Source organism: Archocentrus centrarchus, chromosome 8 (assembly GCF_007364275.1).
Source record: "Archocentrus centrarchus isolate MPI-CPG fArcCen1 chromosome 8, fArcCen1, whole genome shotgun sequence".
In the NCBI taxonomy this organism is placed as follows: domain Eukaryota; kingdom Metazoa; phylum Chordata; class Actinopteri; order Cichliformes; family Cichlidae; genus Archocentrus; species Archocentrus centrarchus.
Window position 1 is genome coordinate 28,961,525 of NC_044353.1, and position 20,348 is coordinate 28,981,872.

At 39.1% G+C, this 20,348-nt stretch overlaps 2 protein-coding genes across 5 annotated transcripts; one reads left to right on the plus strand and one right to left on the minus strand.

Moving 5' to 3' along the window:
* The first annotated feature begins 295 nt into the window (after nucleotides 1-295).
* Nucleotides 296-5,290, plus strand: rnf113a (ring finger protein 113A). The gene is made up of 10 exons (XM_030734930.1): nucleotides 296-427; nucleotides 887-966; nucleotides 1,910-2,008; nucleotides 2,291-2,398; nucleotides 2,607-2,716; nucleotides 3,023-3,129; nucleotides 4,337-4,426; nucleotides 4,509-4,602; nucleotides 4,690-4,796; nucleotides 5,147-5,290. The coding sequence occupies exons 1-10, from the start codon at nucleotides 322-324 to the stop codon at nucleotides 5,212-5,214; spliced, it is 969 nt and encodes a 322-aa protein (XP_030590790.1). The 5' UTR covers nucleotides 296-321; the 3' UTR covers nucleotides 5,215-5,290.
* On the minus strand, nucleotides 4,106-20,344 carry strada (STE20 related adaptor alpha). Of its 4 annotated transcripts, XM_030734929.1 has the most exons (13): nucleotides 20,181-20,344; nucleotides 19,501-19,564; nucleotides 19,003-19,060; nucleotides 16,074-16,102; nucleotides 14,034-14,136; nucleotides 11,341-11,462; nucleotides 8,347-8,455; nucleotides 8,076-8,199; nucleotides 7,446-7,617; nucleotides 7,177-7,281; nucleotides 6,728-6,981; nucleotides 6,547-6,589; nucleotides 4,106-6,336 (listed from the first exon to the last, which is right to left on the minus strand). In XM_030734929.1, exons 2-13 carry the CDS (start codon nucleotides 19,510-19,512, stop codon nucleotides 6,181-6,183), a joined length of 1,287 nt encoding a protein of 428 aa, XP_030590789.1. In that variant the 5' UTR covers nucleotides 19,513-19,564; nucleotides 20,181-20,344; the 3' UTR covers nucleotides 4,106-6,180. The 4 variants fall into 4 exon arrangements, with proteins under 4 accessions (XP_030590789.1, XP_030590787.1, XP_030590786.1 ...); XM_030734927.1 differs by lacking the exon at nucleotides 16,074-16,102 and having other exon boundaries at nucleotides 20,181-20,343; XM_030734926.1 differs by lacking the exons at nucleotides 16,074-16,102; nucleotides 19,003-19,060 and having other exon boundaries at nucleotides 20,181-20,343.
* Nucleotides 20,345-20,348: the final 4 nt, after the last annotated feature.

The window sequence follows — 20,348 nt, forward strand, 5'->3', positions numbered from 1 at the left end:
CTAACTGCTATTGCCACTCAAATAGCTGCTGTTGTCTTTGGATAGAGTTTGCAGTCAATTTCTTGATATGTTTACTGTATGTTATGTTCTTTTTCTAAAGCGCAAAAGTCACAACATTAGGTAACATCGTGCCTATTTACTCTTAGTATCTCACATAAAATCGCAGCCACTTTCTCACTGGAATATTATTATTGTCTTTTCTAAATGAATACGTAGACAAGTGTGGTTTAGCTGTTGACCACTGCAGGGACTAACATAAGGTCACCCCTAGACACCAGAGGGCGCTGTGGCAAGAGCAGATATTTACAAAGCAGTGGCAAGATGGCGGAATCTGAGAACCCTCAGGAGGGGTCTTGCACTTTTCTGTTCAAAAAATCTAACAGGAAATTCTCCGGGCGAAAGAGAAAAGCAAGCGATAGCGACAAAGGTCTGTTATTTAGCATAGTTTCTGATCATTTAAAGTCCAGCAACTCCCGGTGCTGGCAGCGCTCCGGCTTTATCGTCGGTCCCGAGATGCCAAATACAAACTAATTATCGAGTATTTGTGTCTGTTCTTGTTGTCCTTAACAAGTAACCACTGTGTTATTAACACGGTAAGAGGCAAAAGTGCTATATCTGCTTCCTGAATGAGAGAAACGATTTAAGTAAGTGCAGCAGACGAAAGTGTTTTGTTCCTGTTCAAACCAAATTTCACATTTGTGCCACGTTTAGGTTTCCTCGGAATTTGGAGTGCTGAATGCGCAGCCTGCAGTTTTTTGTTTTTGTCTTCCAATTAACTCAAGAGATCGTTATAGGATTTTGCAAGTCTGCTGTCGGGGTTTCAGTTATGGCTGTGAACGGTTAGAAGATTTATCACCAAATGTATGTCGCACTTATTTCTTTTCAGATGAAAAGAGTGATGAGGACCAGACCTCCGTGATCAGAAAACAAAAGAAAGAAACTCGCATCAACCCGATGATCCAGAGGGTAAAATAATAAGGAGTTTAATTTTTTTTTTTTTTTTTTGGGGGGGGGGGGGGGTGGGGGGGTGGTACTAATATGGTACACTATATTGCCAAAAATATTCACTCATCCATCCAAATCATTGAATTCAGGTGTTTCAGTCACTTCCATGGCCACAGGTGTATAAAACCAAGCACCTAGGTATGTAGACTCAGGAGCTCAGTGAAATCCAGTATGACACCATGATAGGATGCCACCTGTGCAACTATTCTAGTTGTAAAATTTCCTCACTACTAAATATTACAGTCAACTGTTAGTGGTATTATTACAAAGTGGAAGTGATTGGGAATGACAGCAACTCAAAGTAGTAGGCCACGTAAAATGACAGAGCCGGGTTCCGTTAATTCCCATTAACACACTCCTAAACCTTGTGGAAAGCCTTCCCAGAAGAGTTGAAGTTGTTACAGCTGCAAAGGACGGGCCAACATCATATTAAACCCTCTGGATTAAGAATGCATGTCACTCTGTTCGGAAGTGTGTGAAGGCAGGCGAGTGAATACTTTTGGCAATATAATGTAGCTGTTGGGTTTTTTTTGTTTGCTTTTTTGGCAAATGTTTGTGGAGAGTTGTGAGTCTGTCTTAATCAGTGTGTGAGTAGATTTATTAATATGTACAGGAATGTGGAAATCAGCTGGCATGTAGTTAGATTTGCAAATCTAAAACAATCAAAATCTGCATTTAGATTTGCAAGTGTGTTTTATATTAATGCATACATAGATTTGTTAGAGTATGCAGACAAATTTTTATAAACATGCAAACTTGACACAGATTTAGATATCTTTCTTAAACATTTACAAATCTCATTGTGCAGATAGTTGCTCAACTCTCCAAACACATTTGCAGACACGACTGTCACAACAGTAGCCCCATATGAGATCGACGTGACTGTTTTTTCCTCTCTGTCCAGTCGAAGAAAGTGGAGAGAGATGCTGTATCGTCCAGTGAAAGTGAAGATGAGAAAGAAGAAAAGAAGGTGACTGTTTCCTACAAGTCTACACGATCAGCGGTGAGTCGACTTTTCTTTTATGCTGCATTTTTAAGGGTAGTCCTTTAATGTTATAATTTGGGAATGTGAAATAAAAGCAGAGCTTTTGTTAGGATGTGAGTGAGCGAGGTATTCAACTTTCTGTTTTCCATCTGTATCCATGCTTGTTTGGGCTCTGCTGATTTGGCTTTTGTGTGTGTATATGTGTTCACTGTCTTATATACTGCTTTAGAGCCACAGTCTTGTAAATTTACAAATGTACTAAAATTTAAACCTTTTCTCCCAATCTTATCCAAAAACAAGAAACCGGAGGGACCGGAGGACATGGGTGCAACGGCTACATATCAGCTGGACACAGAGAGAGACAAAGATGCCCAGGCCATTTTTGAAAGGAGTCAGAAAATCCAAGAGGTAGGAGATGTTATTTTTAATGTTACAGCTTTGCAGAAGCAGCTACAAGTCCTGTCTCACAGTCATGTATTTTCTAGTGTCTTTCATTTTGTTGGAAAACTGTTTCATTCATGGTTGTAAATTATGACTTGAATTCTAAAATTTGAAGATGTCCAATAGTCACACCTAAGTCTTCAATGAATGAATGTACTTTATTGTCTTGGAGCAGGAGATGGTGGGTAAAGATGATGATAAAATCTATCGTGGTATCAACAACTACCAAAAATTCATCAAGCCTAAAGACACAACCATGGGCAATGCCTCCTCTGGCATGGTCAGGTGAGCATTACGGCAAGGAGTATCCATTACATTACATCACAGTCATATCGTGTCATTAAAAAAAAGTCAATTTCTTGAGTGGATTTGTGTCTTAAAAACTGTTAATGAACCACAAAGAGAAATTATAACTTGTGCTGTTTAAGGGGCATAAAATAGACATTAATAAAATGGCCCATCTGCTCAAGACTTTCCTGTGATGGTGCAGTGATGATGATGATATATTGCTAATGCATTTTTTTATGTTTCAGTGCTAAAATGTAATTAGTTATTGCTCATACATATAATTCTGTTCAATCATTTTAACAGAAAAGGACCAATCAGAGCCCCTGAACACCTGCGAGCCACAGTCCGGTGGGACTACCAGCCAGATATCTGCAAAGACTACAAGGAGACTGGTTTCTGTGGTTTTGGAGGTGCGTAGAAGGTTTAGAGAATTGAAATACATGTCTGTCGAATAATTAATCAGACCCTTTTCATTGTAATATCTTGACCATGCCCTGCATTTTGGGGAAAGAAAAACAACTCATAGACCAAATATTATGCATTATATAAGACAAATTAAGTCAAACCTCCTACGAGAAAGAACAACATACACTCACTGTCACTTCAGTAAGTATACAGTACCAGTCAAAGGTTCTGCTGAGGTTCGAACTGAGCATCCGAATGAGGTAAAAAGGTGGTTTAAATGACACTGAACATGGCATGGTTGTTGGTGCCAGATGAGCTGGTCTAAGTATTTCAGAAACTGCTGATCTACTTGGATTTTCTCATACGGCCATCTCAGAGAATGCTCCGAAAAAGAGAAAATATCCAGTGAGCAGCAGTTCTCCAGGTGAAAATGTCTTGTTGATGTCAAAGATTCAGGAGAAAATGTCTAGACTGCATCAAGCCAATAAGAAGGCAACAGTAACATAAATAACCCCTGATTACAACCACAGTATGCAGAAGAGCATCTCTGTACGCACATGTCAAACCTTGAAGCATACGGACTACAGCAGCAGAAGACCACACCAGGTGCCACTCCTGTCAGCTAAGAACAGGAAACTGAGAATATCACACAGGGTTACCAAAATTGGTCAATAGAAGATCGGAAAAACATTGCGTGGTTGGCTGTGACATTTGGATGGTAGGATCAGAATCTGGCATAAACAGCATGAAGGCAGTCATCCATCCTGCCTTGCAGCAAGTTCAGGCTGGTGGTGTGAGGGATATTTACTTTGCACACTTTGGGCCCCTTAGTACCAACTGAGCACTGTTGAAACACCACAGCACTACCTGAGTATTGTTGCTGACCATGTCCATTTCTTTATGACCACACTGTACACGTCTTCTGATGGCTGCTTTTTTTAAAAATTTTATTCAGAAGAAACCCTATATATAAAATATTTATAGGGTTTCTTCTGAATTAAACAAGTGGGATTTTTTATGCAAATTTAGATTTTTTTTTCTCTTGGGGTTAACTTTTCTTTTTCATTACAGTAGATTTCTATTGAGAGCAGCAGTTTGTAGTTTGTGTGCCTGTTCTGTTTAATTGAAATTTATTAGAAAAATAATATATAAACATTTAAGAAAAATCTTAACCATTTAGTCTTTCTTCATGTTCATCTCTCCTGCTATCAGACAGCTGCAAGTTTCTTCATGACAGATCAGACTACAAACATGGCTGGCAGATTGAGAGGGAACTGGAGGAGGGAAGATATGGAGCCAATGGTGAGTTAAGGAGGGGGATTTAAAATGCATTTGTTTCTACTGTACATGAGCTTTTCCTGAACTATGTTGCATTTTTATTAAGATGATGAGAACTACGAGGTCAGCAGTGACGAGGAAGATTTGCCCTTTAAGTGCTTCATCTGCCGGGAATCTTTTAAGAATCCCATAATCACAAAGTAAGCCTCTTCCGTGTGTGTGTGTTTTTTTCCTTGCCAAGCTAATTGCTGTTTTTTGAAATGTATTAACAAGCTAATGTCTTCCAGGTGCAGGCACTATTTTTGTGAGGCTTGTGCACTTCAGCATTACCGCAAGTCTAAACGGTGTTATGTGTGCGACACTCAAACCCATGGAGTATTCAATCCTGCTAAAGGTAGGCACAATAAGCCTAAAACCCTCAGAGGAGGGGGAACCACTTTTAATGCCTTGATTATACTTTGTGTCCACTTAAATGTGAATTATATAAATTTCGTCATTAGATGTTGAGCATGAGGGTCCGTGCGAATGTCCACATGCCCATTTTTTGTCACAGTGCAGACTCGTTTGTGGAGAATCTACATTACAATGCACCAACTATGCATGCACCCCAGGCGGTGGACTTCAGATAAGCCGCTGGGACTCCAGCTGTCTGTGTCCACAATGTATAATCAAGGCTTAAGACAGTAATGTAATCAATGCAAGTTAATTCCCATTAATCGTGTTTTTAATTTCCCCTTTTGCCAGAGTTGATGGCCAAGCTGGAGAAACAAAATGCCGCAACAGACCAACCACCATCCGATGAGGACGATTAGCAAAATCTAAACATTCCCGCCCTCCTCTTATGTGTTTGTCTGTGTAAAATTTGAATAAAGCAATTTTTATAAGGTTTATAGCCTCATTGTGTGGTGTCATCAAAATAAAAAGTTCATGTTAACCACATTAATTGTTAAAAGTCAAGTTTGAGTTTTGCAACACATTGCTTTGCCCTCACTTTCAAATATACATGCAGACAAAACAAGCACCAATAAAACATTCATTTTTGACATGAGTTAATACCCAGTAAAGTTCAAGCAAATACATACGTCTATGCTTTGATGGTTAAACTAACACATTAATCTTAAACTGTGCAACAGAAGAGTTGCCTGAAGCATGAAATGTAGTTTACACTGTAACACAAGCAGAGTTAAGAAATGTGTTTACATGCTGTTCATTTAACTGACCCTCTGGGCAAACACGAAACCTTCCATCTGGTGCACAAGACTAACCGAGTCAGTTGTGAGGACTGCTGTGCACCCTTATGGTGGTCTCGCTGAGCATATGGGCCACATCAAGCAGCAGTTTCCTCACACGAGGTAGAGTGTCCCCACTGAATATTTAGTGCGTCACACTAATTTGTTTGCCAAGAATCTTTAGGCTACATCCACAGATCCTCTGACCTCAACACCAGCATGAGGAACAAAGTCCTGTTGTGTTTTGGCTCCAGGGGGCTTGTAATGTATGAGTACAATCTGCAAACAGGTGTGTGTGTGTGTGTGTGTGTGTGAGAGAGAGAGAGAGAGAAGGATGAGGCCATCAGTGCAGTGCAAGACTTTGTGCATATCTAGAGAACAAAAGCGTGAGAGATGTCAAAAGAGGCCAGATGGCTGCTGGTTTGTAACCTGGGTCTGAGAACAGCTACTCCTTTTAGTATATACATAGCGGCCATTACAAAAACTAATCTTGTCCCATCTGCTCAGAGAGTTTCTCATATGAACATCTTCCCACCAAGTCGTCCACTGTCAGAAGTCCCAGTCATCTACTTCTAAGTGGCTGAGACCGGACTCTAGGCTGGCAAGTCCAGACGGTGAATCCTGAGGCTGGGAGCTCTCGAAGCTGGTGATAGGCGTTACGGGGCGCAACAGCTCAGGCAGCGCCTCTGAAGGTCTCCGTTTGATCTTAGAAAACAAAAAAACATTTGGAAAACAAGCTTAAACATGACCAATTCACATCATATTTAACAAAATTAAATGTTCTTACTTTCTCACATTTGTCTAACAGTTTAAATACTGTATACTGACACGTTTACGCAAAAATCCTGATGCAACCCAAAGTTATGAACACTTGCTTAAGTGACAATGTTTGAATTAATTCGATATCTTGCACACCTGTTTGAAGAAGGGATGGCCAGTAAGAGTGGCTGCAGATGGTCTGAAGGAACACAATGGGGAATCCAGTTAGTGTCTCAATCATAACTGATTCCAAAAAAAAAAAAAAAAAAAAAAAAAAAAACATCTTAGTGCATTTACAGCATTCATACTTTAAACATGCAGGCAGAATTTGGCCAACCTTTTTTCTGGGTCTCGCTGTAAACACAGTTCAACAAAGGCGTGGAACTGTGGGGAGAACGTCCGGTTGTACGGGTGTCCTCCTGACGATGAGGAAGGCTCGCCATTAGAGTGTCGGCCTCCTCCCGCTCCTGGACCCTCACAGATCCCAGAGTCAGCACCAGAGCGGGAAGGCTTCATGGACAGCTCCTCTGGGGGTATAGTTGTGGTATCCAGCAAGCATGGCACTGTCCCGTTTAGCTTCTCCAGCAGCATCTGTGGAAATTAGATAATATTAGTTTAGCCTAATAACCTTGGATACCTCAGAATTCATGGTTTTAATATCCAGCTTTGCCACAATACTATAAAGTATAAATACACCACCAATAATGTTGTTTGCCATTAAATGACTTTCTACAGTTGAGCTTGTGCAAAATTTAAAACAGGAGAATATTCAGGGTTTCGGCTTACTTGTGTAGCTGGCATATCTTTGAAGGGCACGTGCCCATTGGCCAGTTCACAGGCTGTGATGCCGAGGCTGTAGATGTCTGATCGAGAGTCATAACCCTGGAGATTCTTCAAACAAATCAAAAAGAAACTTACTGCCAGTTTCATCCTTACTCTTCTTATTATTTCTGGTAATTTTGCTGTGCAGTGTAGTATAAAAACTATAGCCTATAGCCCTGCAACTCTGGCTGCAGAACAGCATTTTCAGTGTTGCACTGTTGAGAATGTGGTACCTGTTGCAGCACTTCGGGACTAAGCCATGGCAGCACGTTGACACTATACTGGGGGAAATCGTGGACCACTTTGGCTCTCTGGCCGTGACGAATGAGGCTAAAGATGCTCCGCAGACCTGACATGCAGACTTGCCCATCTGCAGAGATCAAAACGTGGCTGGCCTTCACACTCCTGCACAACAGTTAAGATGCTCAATAATATGTCAGGTATGAATGATTGATTGCATTTTAATGACAAGATAATATCAATTAGAGCACATACTTTGTTGACTAGTATTATTATTATTAATAAGTAAAATATAGATTTTGGCTGCAAGAAACACAAAAACCCCCCAAAAAACAATCAGCAACAAAAAAAATTAACTCAGTGATCAATATTTTACTCGAGAGCTGGATGATTGTTTGCCAGTCTCCTCTATTACGTTTAAATGCTGCCTGTTATTTTTTTTGGTCAAAGTTGACGAGAAAACCCCCTCTAATGTGACATACCGTGGAAACATCAACTATTTGGCTTGTTCCTTTGTTTACCATAAACATTTAAATTGAAAAAAGTTAAATATATTGAAATCTATAAATTAAAAAAAAAAAAAAATTTGTCTAACACTCATTTACTGTGTAAGTGTGTCTTACCGGTGCACGTATCCCATATGGTGGATGTATTCAAGAGCTTTGAGCATGCCTAGCAGAATGTATGCAATGGTCAGCTCACTCATACCATCTGTAAAATGTGTGCAGATGAGATCTCTGGCTGATCCTGCAAGATTCAAGCACAGATAATCACGATAAGAAGGCTCTCGTACATTAGCAGAGGCTGCTTCATCAATTTTTTAACATATTTGCATAACATATGAGAATATGTAAGAAGAGAATATGTGATGGGGTAAGAAACTGGATTTCTTACCATAAGCCATGAAGGGTGTGATGACCCACAATTCATTTTCAGCTATAAAGACACTCTTGTATGGCAGAATACTGGGGTGGTGAAACAACTTTGACACATGTAGTTCACCCTGTGAGATGGAGGAAAGGAAAGGGTTTGTAACTAATATTCTACTCAACTTGATAACATGTAAGCTTTATGTTATATGCCAGGGAAATAACATTGAAAGCTGAGTTACAAGAGTGACTAATTATAACTGACATGTTTTTAGTGCATGCAGGAACATGAAAATATATCTTTACAACCCCATAAATAAATGAGTACTGTTCTTTTACTAGGCCTATAATAAGCTTTGCTTCCAGTGGCCTTGCTGGGTGAGTTTAAAAACTCAGATTTTAAGTGACTCGGTAGCCACAAATGCTTATCAATGTTAAAAAATTTAAAATAAAAATCCCTGCCTGCAGGGTCACCCTTGAAACAGCTATGTCACCAGAAGCAAACGTAATTTATTAAAGCCTTAATGTATGAGTGTTCTCTTAACCTGCATTGTCATGACTGTATACATGACCAAACAGTGATTATACTTCATTGCCTGTTACTTCTCAATGGCCTAAACACACCATCCTTATTTGTAATTGGTAATAAATATTTTTTTTAAATTAAACACTTGACTCTATGCAACATTTGAGTCAATCCTTTGAACCTTATCAACATTTTGACTTCAAACTGAAGCAATATTGACAGAATATTCCAGGCAACATTCACATAAAACAAACAAACAAACAAAAAAAAATTTAAAAAAAAGTTAAAAAATCAATTTAAAAAATGAAACAATAAGTGTGGAACATCTTTTCATCTTTTATCAAAATGTGCCCTGGCATGAAAATCCATACACTTAGAGCAATCTGACCACAGAAGGGTTGCTATCATTATGAAAATTTACTGAATGCAAATTGGGAAAAAGCTTTGAATGTTATTCAAAGACTGAAACAGCAGTGCTGGAATAGCTACCTACTATACTGTGCCATTGAGAAAGCTGCAAAAAAAAAAAAAGTGCATGAATTGTATCAAGGCTCCCAAATTCCAATGTGTCAGAGATTTTTAGTAGATGCAGCTAAACTAAACTATGAGTATGAGATGTCTATAGGATATCCTTCTTGAGTAAATATATCTATGGCATGGTTTAAAACAAATCCTACTTGACCTCCAGGGTTATAATAGTTTTGGATTTTACATTATAGTTTAGTTTTAGTTAGTTTTTACTTTTTTTTCTTTAATTCAGTTAGTTTTAATTAGTTTTCAGAGTGGTTTTTCTCGTTTTTATTAGTTTTTATTTTTGGTTTCATGCTTAGTTTCAGTTAGTTTCAGTATTAGTTTTAGTATTTTCATACCTAATCAGGTGCAAGATTCAAGGCGCAAAAGTGACTATTGTGTAATGAAAACTTGACAAAAGATACCGTTTAAAGAAATATATTCAACAACCAGCTGTTCACAAGACATGCTAAATGTGTGTAATATTAAGGACACACATGAACATCAACAGGGAGAAACAAAGAAAAACATGAATTCCCAAACTCAATAAATTCTACAATAAACTCCACAATAAAGTTCAGCATCAGTGCAGCAGATTAACAACACCTACATGTGGTGTTTGACAAAAACAAACTCTTTGAAGGAGTCAAAGCTCAAATCCAGCTGCATCCTGATGTTCTCACCACCTGAAGCTGCTTCTGTTTTGGAGCTAGCTTGGTTAGATGCTCGCTAATTAAACTTGCAGGGTCTTTGCGGCCTCTGTACATAACCTACGGAAGTTGTCGACCTCATGTCCACATTTATGCTTGTGTAGCTGGATTGTGGGTGTTAATTACCTTGTGGTCGTGTGCAGTTGTTTTATATGCGGCGCAGGCTGGGACTTCTTTTTTGGTCCTCGCTCTTTGTGCTCAGTTTTTTGGCTGCAAACATATTTGTCCCTGTTTTTTTCACTTTGTTCATTCCTTCACGTCCATCCTGATAGTTTCAGGAGTCTCCTACCAGGAATTTGCTGACAGTTGTGAGTCCTTATATTGATGCTTTGATTATTATTCCTGATTGTTATTCTCTCACTGATAAAGTAGCTGGAAACGCACAAGGACTAAACAGTTTAGTCACAACTTTCTGGGCTGCGTGGACCCGACAAGTAGTCCCGTTTCTCAGAGGCGCAGGCCAGGTTACCTGGTAGGATCAGAGCGGTTTCTGTTGTGCGCTTCTCAGGTGGACTTTGATGTTGCTGGTTTTTCCTGACTGAGAAATGTTCCGCACATTTTTCATCATCCACAAGACTTTCGATTCTATCTGTGCTCTTGTACTCAAAGAACCTCCATACGGGACCGCAGCCATTACTTTGCCGACCAGCGCGGTGAGCGCACGCACATGCGCACACACTCACAGTTGTCCGATGGCGCTCCCAGCTTAAACTTGGAGAGCGGAAAAAATGATTTCATATCAATCCACAAGGCTTAAAAAAAAAAAAAAAAACAAGTAAATGAAAGTCAGTTTATCGATAATTTCAGTTAGTTTTAGTTAGTTTTGTAAACTCACAATACAGTTTTAGTTAGTTATCGTTTTTTCCTTTTAAGTATAGTTTTTATTTATTTCAGTTAACGACAATGTTTTTTCAATTTCAGTTTTCGTTATTTCGTTCGTTTTCGTTAACTATAATAACCCTGTTGACCTCATTCTCGAGCTATTGTGCTGACAAAACTTTCAGTAAACTTGACCTCTGACCTTAAGGTCAAAGCCACTAAAATTTGAACTTGTCCGAGATTTTTCGTAGATGCACCTATCAATCTGAAAATCCTAGACACCCCCCGCCAGAAAAAAAAAAAAACTAATACAATACAAGGCTGGCAAATACAGAAGGGAGAGTGAACCAGAGTTATTCATGAGCCTTCAATAAAGCGCTAAATGAAACATGGGAAGGAGGGTGACAGAAGAGCCAAGTCATGCAGACTGAGGGCACTGAGTGATGATGCACACCTGCAGGTAGGTAACCATGTCATTAGTACATGACTCCAAGTCAATCCGTCGGATGGCCACGTTCTCCCCAGTGGGTCTGTATTGAGCCAGGTTCACAGTCATTAAATTGTCCAAACCCCGACCTAAAACAAAACACAATACTGAGGTCACTGTGACAAAGTCATCCTCCGGTTTGTTGGAATATTTATGTTATGTTGTTAAATACCAAACAAACACACAACTTAACAATATTACTTTTTATTTATGATCCAGGTACTACTTTTAATATTTAAAAAATAAATAAATAAGCATCTTTCAGATTTAATTCCAATTAAGTCAAACAATCCCTGATTTAAGAAGAAATTTTCTGTTAATTTTTACTGTGAAATACTGACAGGCACACAACAAAAGAAAGGAAAAATAAAAACAAAACACCAGGACTGTAAACCAGTAACACAGCAGTTGATCTCGCTCACGATGGATCACAACTCACAGGTTTACTGCCAGTAAAATGACAAATGTGAGCACAATTAATGGGTGAAGCCCCATTAGATGAGTACCGTGTGTGTAATATTGATTAAATTTTGACCAATACTGTAGTGATGTGAAATGTAAATGAATGGATAACGGACACATTGCACTAGAATAAGGTTATCTGTCCTTAGGCCACTTGAAAATGTATTTCTAACCATTTTTAGGTTGGACGTTCCTTACCCCAACATAAATACATTTTGTCTATCAGAAATAACAAGAACAAGCAGAGACTTCTGTGAGTCAGGAAAAACCCTGAGTGAACTACAGTGGTGTGAGAAAGTGTTTGCCCCTGCCTCATTTCCTGTTTTTTTGCATGTTTGTCACACTTAAGTGTTTTGGAACATCAAACCAATTTAAACAATAGTCAAGGACAACACAAGTAAACACAAAATGCAAGATGTAAATGAAGGTGTTTATTAGTAAAGGTGAAAAAAAATCCAAACCATCATGGCCTTGTGTGAAAATGTGATTGCCCCCTAAACCTAATAACTGGTTGGGCCACCCTTAGCAGCAACAACTGCAACCAAGCATTTGCGATAACTTGGAATGAGGCTTTTACAGCGTTCTGGAGGAATTTCGGCCCACTCATCTTTGCAGAATTGTCCTAATTCAGTTACATTAGAGGGTTTTCGAGCATGAACGGCCTTTTTAAGGTCATACCACAACATCTCAATAGGATTCAGGTCAGGACTTTGGCTAGGCCACTCCAAAGTCTTCATTTTGTTTTTCTTCAGCCATTCAGTGGTGGACTTGCTGGTGTGTTTAGGATCATTGTCCTGCTGCAGAACCCAAGTACGTTTAAGCTTGAGTACACGAACAGATGGTCTGACATTCTCCCTCAGGATCTCTTGGTAGACAGCAGAATTCATAGTTCCATTTATCACAGCAAGTCTTCCAGGTCCTGACGCAGCAAAACAGCCCCAGACCATCACACTACCACCACCATATTTTACTGTTGGTATAATGTTCTTTTTCTGAAATGCAGTGTTCCTTTTACGCCAGATGTAATGGGACACACACCTTCCAAAGAGTTCCACTTTTGTCTCATCGGTCCACAGAATGTTGTCCCAAAAGTCTTGGGGATCATCAAGATGTGTTTTGGAAAAACTGAGACGAGCTTTAATTTTCTTTTTGCTCAGCAGTGGTTTTTTTCTTGGAACTCTGCCATGCAGGCCATTTTTGCTCAGTCTTTTTCTGATGGTGGAGGCATGAACGCTGACCTTAACTGAGGCAAGTGAGGCCTGCAGTTCTTTGGACGTTGTTGTGGGGTCTTTTGTGACCTCTTGGATGAGTCGTCGCTGCGCCCTTGGGGTAAGTTTGGGCGGCCGGCCACTCCTGGGAAGGTTCACCACTGTTCCATGTCTTCGCCATTTGTGGATAATGGCTCTCACTGTGGTTCGCTGGATTCCCAAAGCTTTGGAAATGGCTTTATAACCCTTTCCAGACTGATAGATCTCAATTACTTTCTTTCTCAATTGCTCCTGAATTTCTTTGGATCTCGGCATGATGTGTAGCTTTCAAGGATCTTCTGGTGGACCTTACTGTGTCAGGCAGCTCCTATTTAAGTGATGTCTTGATTGGGAACAGATGTGGCAATAATCAGGCCTAGGTGTGGCTAGGGAAATTGAACTCAGGTGTGAAAAACCACAGTTATAGTATGTTTTAACAAGGGGGGCAATCACTTTTTCACACAGGGCCATGATGGTTTGGATTTTTTTTCACCTTTACTAATAAACACCTTCATTTACAACTTGCATTTTATGTTTACTTGTGTTGTCCTTGACTATTGTTTAAATTGGTTTGATGTTCCGAAACACTTAAGTGTGACAAACATGCAAAAAAACAGGAAATGAAGCAGGGGGCAAACACTTTTTCACACCACTGTAGTTTTATTAAAACATCACATCACAACAGACTGTTCTTTATTTAGTATACATAATACAGCTCTGTTACTGCCAACCAAAAAAATAAAAACAGAACAAAAAACTCCTGAATGAAATGTGTATATTCAAAAAAAAAAAAAAAAAAAAAAAAAAAAAAAAAAAAAAAAAAAAATTATATATATATATATATATATATATATATATATATATATATATATATATATATATATATATATATATATATATATATATATATATATATATAAGCAGTCCAGGCATGTCTTTGCTTTTACTCACCAATAACAGCGAGGAGCTCATATGAGCTGCTGTCAGGGAGGAAACTGCCCATGGTGTCTCGACAAGGGAAGGAGGTCAGACTCTCCTCACTGTCCTCATTGGCCTGGAGGTGAAGAGAAAGAAACGTAGTGAACAAAGATCAGTTCTGGCATGGACTTCATTTGTTACAGTACAGCACTGAACCAAAAAGGCTTGTGAGTGACAACCGGAGACTTGGTCTTATGTGTGATATCTGTTAGAAGATCACCAGACAGGAGACTGAGGTGTGTTAGCATGACCCATAGCACTAGTGGAATCAGAGATAATTAGTAACACATACTTGAGGGTTTAATCATTAAAATAAGCACCGGCGTTCCACTCTAAGCATATATGTAATTGCTACTGGCCACAGACATTTATAGTGCATCAGTATTTGTGAAACTTTTATACAGTGACTCCTCTGAATCATGGACAGTATAAAAACATGGATATAGCTTCCTAGTTGGAAAAATGAAGCCAATGCAGAAATACCAAAGGCCACCAGATGCGATAGCTGTGACTGCAAAAAGACTTCCAGTCTGTTAGACGTCTATAGGAAAACATTTCTTTCTTGAACTCTAAACACTTTCCTGCTGAGTTCACGGGCCCAGTTACTCATTTTGGGTCATACTGAACAAAAACTGAAATCTGATTTGTATACCTCGATCATACCATGTCTCAAACAGGATGAGCCGTGGTATTCTTCCACTTGCTCGTGTGCTAACGACTTGCCAAAATCACCAGCCAATGAGCAAGTGGTTTCATCCAGCTTTTGCAACCAAGATGCCAACAATGAAAATGCTCATCTCATAACTTCAAAACAGGACTTCATGGTAGGTACGCCATGCTTGATGCTGTCTACAATACAAACTAATTCTCTAATAATATAAACAGAAGTTAAAAAAAAAATACAGAATTATAGTGTGGCCAATGCAATGTCCATGCCTTCCTCTTTCCAGCTAAAAATTTAGACTTTTACATAATGTAGAGAAAGGTTTATATTCTAGAAAGTGAGGACTCCTGAATTCCATCAATTTGTTGTTGCTGAAATGATGGAAATGGACAGATTGCAGTAGCAAGCTGTGGAGGCAAATGACAGCAAGATGTATGAATATTTGGACTGTTTCCATGGTGACCAGCATTAAGGCACACATTCAAAATTAGAGCAGTGCCCTTCTTTGAGCATATTTGAATTTTACAAGCTGGAGATGACTTCAAGATCTGGAACACACAACTCTGAAAATATCCTCACAGATAAAACCAAGAGTTGCTTCTTGTGTGAACCAAGCCACAATGACTGCCATTATCTTTATGCACTTTAAATTAAATGCACATTAAAACTGGCATGACAGCAAAGTCAAACATGCTTTGGCAGCCATCGCTTAAGGGCATGTTGGTGAATGTTATCTAATCACATGGGATACACTTGATGCTGCCACTGTGATCAGATTTAGAAGGGGTTGTCATGCATTGCAAAAGCTCAACACATGGAACTCCATCCATTAACAGACTGCAAGGACACACAGTCACCGACGTCAAAGTGTGTCACTTTCAGCTCACCACCAACTCAACATCGGGGCCGTCAGCACAAAACAGGACGTGGCTCAACACAAAATATCCTTAAATAGCCCTATCAAGACTTTTATTACAGTTACAAAAATACATCAAAATCCAAAACACAGCAGCTGCCTGAAGCACAAAATGTTAAACAGCAGCACACCAAAGGATTCGGGTTGTTTAAAAAAAAAGCTGTAGGAGAGAATGAATTCTTCTCCTTGAGGTAAGCTTGATTATATACTCTATGCAACAGAAGCCCTTGTGAGTGAGGTGACAAGGGCTTTCTATGCTACAAGCATATACAGTGTGTGTCATGAACTGGACAATCATGCATAGATGTGCAAAGCCTTGAGGGGTAGTGGATACTGATAATTCTGTGTGCGCACATACATATATATGCATGCACGCACATACACAAAAGGCACATGGGTTATGATGATGCAGTGGCAGGAGTACCACACTTACTTTCCTGTGAGAGTGTCCCTGAGCTTGCTCTGGGGTAGAAAAATCACATCAATGACATAGAAACATGTACACAAACAAAACAAGAGAAGGATCTGTGTTTAGAGAAGCTTCTGAACTGGTCAGCGCAGCCTCTGGAAGCGAGGGTTTTCTGCATAAAGCAAAATCTGATAGATGAGCTCTGTTGGTTTCCCATAATTTGTCTAATTCAGCAGCTTTGTCCTTTAGGTGACCACCCATACAGTGTTGCCTGCTTTAAAGGCTTCATTCATTGTTGCCAAAACAAATTAAAACAAAACAAACAATCTTGCTAAACGAAGCAGACTCTTCCCAGCCGTTATTTTAGCCATCAGGCACACAGCCAAAACAGAAATGATATACACTACACTGCCAAAAGTATTCATTCACCCATCCAAATTATTGAATTCAGGTGTTCCAATCGTTTCCATGATCACATGTGTATAAAAATCAAACACCTAGGCATGCAGACTGCTTCCACAAACATTTGTGAAAGAATAGGTCACTCTCAGGAGATCAGTGAATAGCACCTGTGCAACTATTTCAGTCATGGAATTTACTTTCTCCTAAATATTCCACAGTCAACTGTTAGTGGTATTATAATGAAGTGGAAGTGACTGGGAATGACAGCAACTCAGCCACAAAATGGTAGGCCACATAAAATCACAGAGCAAGGTCAGTGGACGCTGAGGTGCACTATGCACCTCAGCGTCCACTGGCCTCCAAATGTAAAAACAGTGCATAGAGAGAATGGAATGGGTTTCCATGGCTGAGCAGCTGCATCCAAACCGGTGGATGCAGAGGTGTAAAGAACGCCACCATTGGACTCTAGAGCAGGACAGACATGTTCTCTGGAGTGACAAATCGCAATCTGATGGATGAGTCTGGGTTTGGTGGTTGCCAGGAGAACAGTAATTGTCTGACTGCATTGCACCAAGTGCAACGTTTGGTGGAGGAGGGATTATGGTGTGGGGTTGTTTTTCAGGAGTTGGGCTCGGCCCCTTAGTACCAAGACATTTTGTACAATTTCATGCTCCCAATTTTGTGGTAACAGTTTGGGGATGGCCCCTTCCTGTTACAACATGACTGCACACAACTGCACAAAGCAGGTCCATAAAGACATGGATGAGTGAGTTTGGTGTGGAAAAACTTGACCGGCCTGCACAGAGCAGAAAGCTTTCCCAAAAGATTGAAGTTGTTATAGCTGCAAAGGGTGGGCCAACATCATATCAAACCCTATGGATTAATTTTATATGTGAGTGAAGGCAGACAAGCGAATACTTTTGGTAATATAGTGTACTTGATCAAAATGCAGCATTAAGTATTGACCTGCATGCAATGAAATGAAAATGAAACAAATAGTGTAAAGAAAGTCTATCCCGTAACAACTTTTCATAAAACACAAACACTTAGCAATAATAATGATAACATGACAAACATTATGCTGATTATTCAGGAGCCTGATGACCTAATAGTAAGGACGTGATATATAAATACACTGTCCATAGTTAAGACTTGTTGTTACACTGCTATTCAGTAGGGCAAAATTCCTTAAACCACCAGCTAGGGGCTTGTGAAGGATCGCACATCACAGCTTCAATTAGTGGGAAAAATGAATAAAAACCTCTCACATCATTTAAAAAGGACAGCCAGTTAAAAAAACCGTTACGCCTCTGGTCATTTTAGTAAAACAAGGTTGTTGACAACAGTGGATATAGTACTAGGATTAAGAAAAAACAAGTTACATCAATTTTGCTTGAATGTACATTAAACTGTTCTCAATCTAACCATAAAGTCAAGAGCTTAGAGTTAACTGAGCTGTCAGCCAGGGAGAAGTAAGACAAAGTCAGAGACACAGACATGCCCTGCTAAGGCGGTGTAATGAGTTTATCACTATAATCCTTCAAGTCTCATTAACGGAGACACTGTACCACGTGATCTTTATAACAAAATGGATGTTTCTTCAATTACCAATTAAATTAAATTATGTATGTGACACTGTAGCACTAAGAACCCTGCAAAACATGGAGCACCCTCATAGCAACAGTCCCTCTACACCTGACAAAAGGGTTTCTGGTAGCTTTGAGGTGCAGTCATTAATTAATGCATGAACTTTAGTCAGTGTATTTGAGGATGTGAACTGAGAAATAGCTGCAGATTGTCCAGTCCAGTTATTTCTACACTGTTTTTAGACTCAGAGTTGCACTGATGCTGAAAACTTGTGAAGGCCTACATTTTTTCCATACATAAAACTCATCAGGAATCCATAAGGGAATTGAAAGAGAATCAGACATAAAAGCAGAACTGATAATCAATAACATCTTACCAAAATTCATTCTTAATTGTATTGCTGCAATGCTAGCCTCAAAATAAATTGTACAAAACAGATTTATTAAGGGAAATTTTATTGCTCTCTTTATTTTCATCCTGTACATCCATGTACTGTGTATCCCATTTCTAATTGCCATTGATTTTAATGGTGTAAAGTACATGTGGTCAGCTCCAACTCAAATTCAGTAGCTTCATTCATCAAAAGGATAAATTCACATTTACATATAATGGCAAATAAATTATCTGATAGCCAAAAACAAGTACATAAACTTTTACCACTGAACACAACTTCCGAAGAAGCATGAATGAATATGTGACAAGCCCACAAGACAGCAATTGTGTGTGTGCAATCATCTGAGCATTTTCTTTCACAAACTGAAGCAATATAGCAAGAATGCTGCAGAAAGAGAGATGACTAAGAGAATGGAAACCTTTCATAATCAGGAAAACCACAACAAAGCAAATACTTGGAGCAAAGCTTCAGTAAAAACTGAATTTTGTTTTTTGTTTGTGCTGATGAATGGTCAGTGGTTTGTGAATGGTGAACCTTTTAGCTGTAAATTAATTTGGCTTTGATTCTCACCTCCAAATAACTCCAAATCCCGCAGGCTCTCCACACTGAATTTCTCAGATACCCAACGCTGACATACACAGAGGGTTAATGGAAAAAAGGAGAGAAATGCAAGCAAGAATAAGCAAAGGTTACACGGAAATATATGCATATATTGTTGCTGAATAAAGATGGTTAATTCTGTAAAGTGTAGCATTAAAAGTTTTTTAAATGTTGCAAGAGAGAAAGTCATACAAAGGTCTATTTCAAAGGAATTAAGCAACTGCATGTAGTCTTTTATGTCTGTAAGCAGTGCTGGATCAAAATGCAAAGTGTTTCGGTGCTGTGAGAATTTTAGAAACATGAATACATTAATGATGACTCCCTTAAAAGGATTAAACCTTCTCTTGGACCAGTAATAATCTTACAATAAACATACAAGCCTGCATGGTCTGGGATTAGTATTAATCCTCATGAAACCAGCCCTGTAAGACAATACCTAAAATGAAAAGAAATTGGCAAAATACTTACAAGAAAAGACATTGATCCTCTTAAGTATGTTACATTTGATGGCGAAAACACATAAAGGGAATAACTGTGGAAACAAGACAAAAAAAACTGATGGAGAGGATGTCTTTGCCTGGCTTCAATTAGCTGTTCTAGTGGTTAATTAAATTAAATACCATTAGTAAAATGTATGTATGTATGCATGAAACTTAATACAATATCTGTAGTATAATAGTTAAAACTGAAGGCAATACTGCGTGTAATGCACTGGTACGTAGCCAAACAAGCAAAACGAGTTTTTCCTCGTGTGTATTATGCATAGAAATTATCGCGGTTCATTAAAAACTTACTAAACCTTGTACGGAAAATTAAAATCAACTAGCTAGATAATCTGAAGTAATTAGTGTTGGTTTCACGGATGATCACTGTTATTCTAATTTTAAGGCTAAGAGCAGTCAGTAATGACGGTGGTTATGCAAACAGATTAACTGAGTGACTGACAGCAAAAGGAAAGGAAGCAGTGTGAATAAACCAAGACAAATTAAAGAAATAATTCACCAGTAGCATATCTGTTACAAGCTGTTCTTTTGAGCTCAATAATGTTGCCATTATGTAGAGGGTAGGCTGGCAACGTTAGCTAAAGCGGCTATATTAACCAATTTAACGACCAGAAATGTTATTATTTTAACGTCTTAATAACTCACCCGTATAATGTTCAGAGCAGAAATGCCTTGTTGGGGTGAGACTACGTTTCAGATGAAGTTATTTGACGCGCCATCCTCTCGGGTAGGGTGTTTTTGACGGTTCTCTCTGTGCTTTCTTCGTTGAACGCCTTGTCGCGCGCGAATGACGAGACACGCAAAAAAGAAACC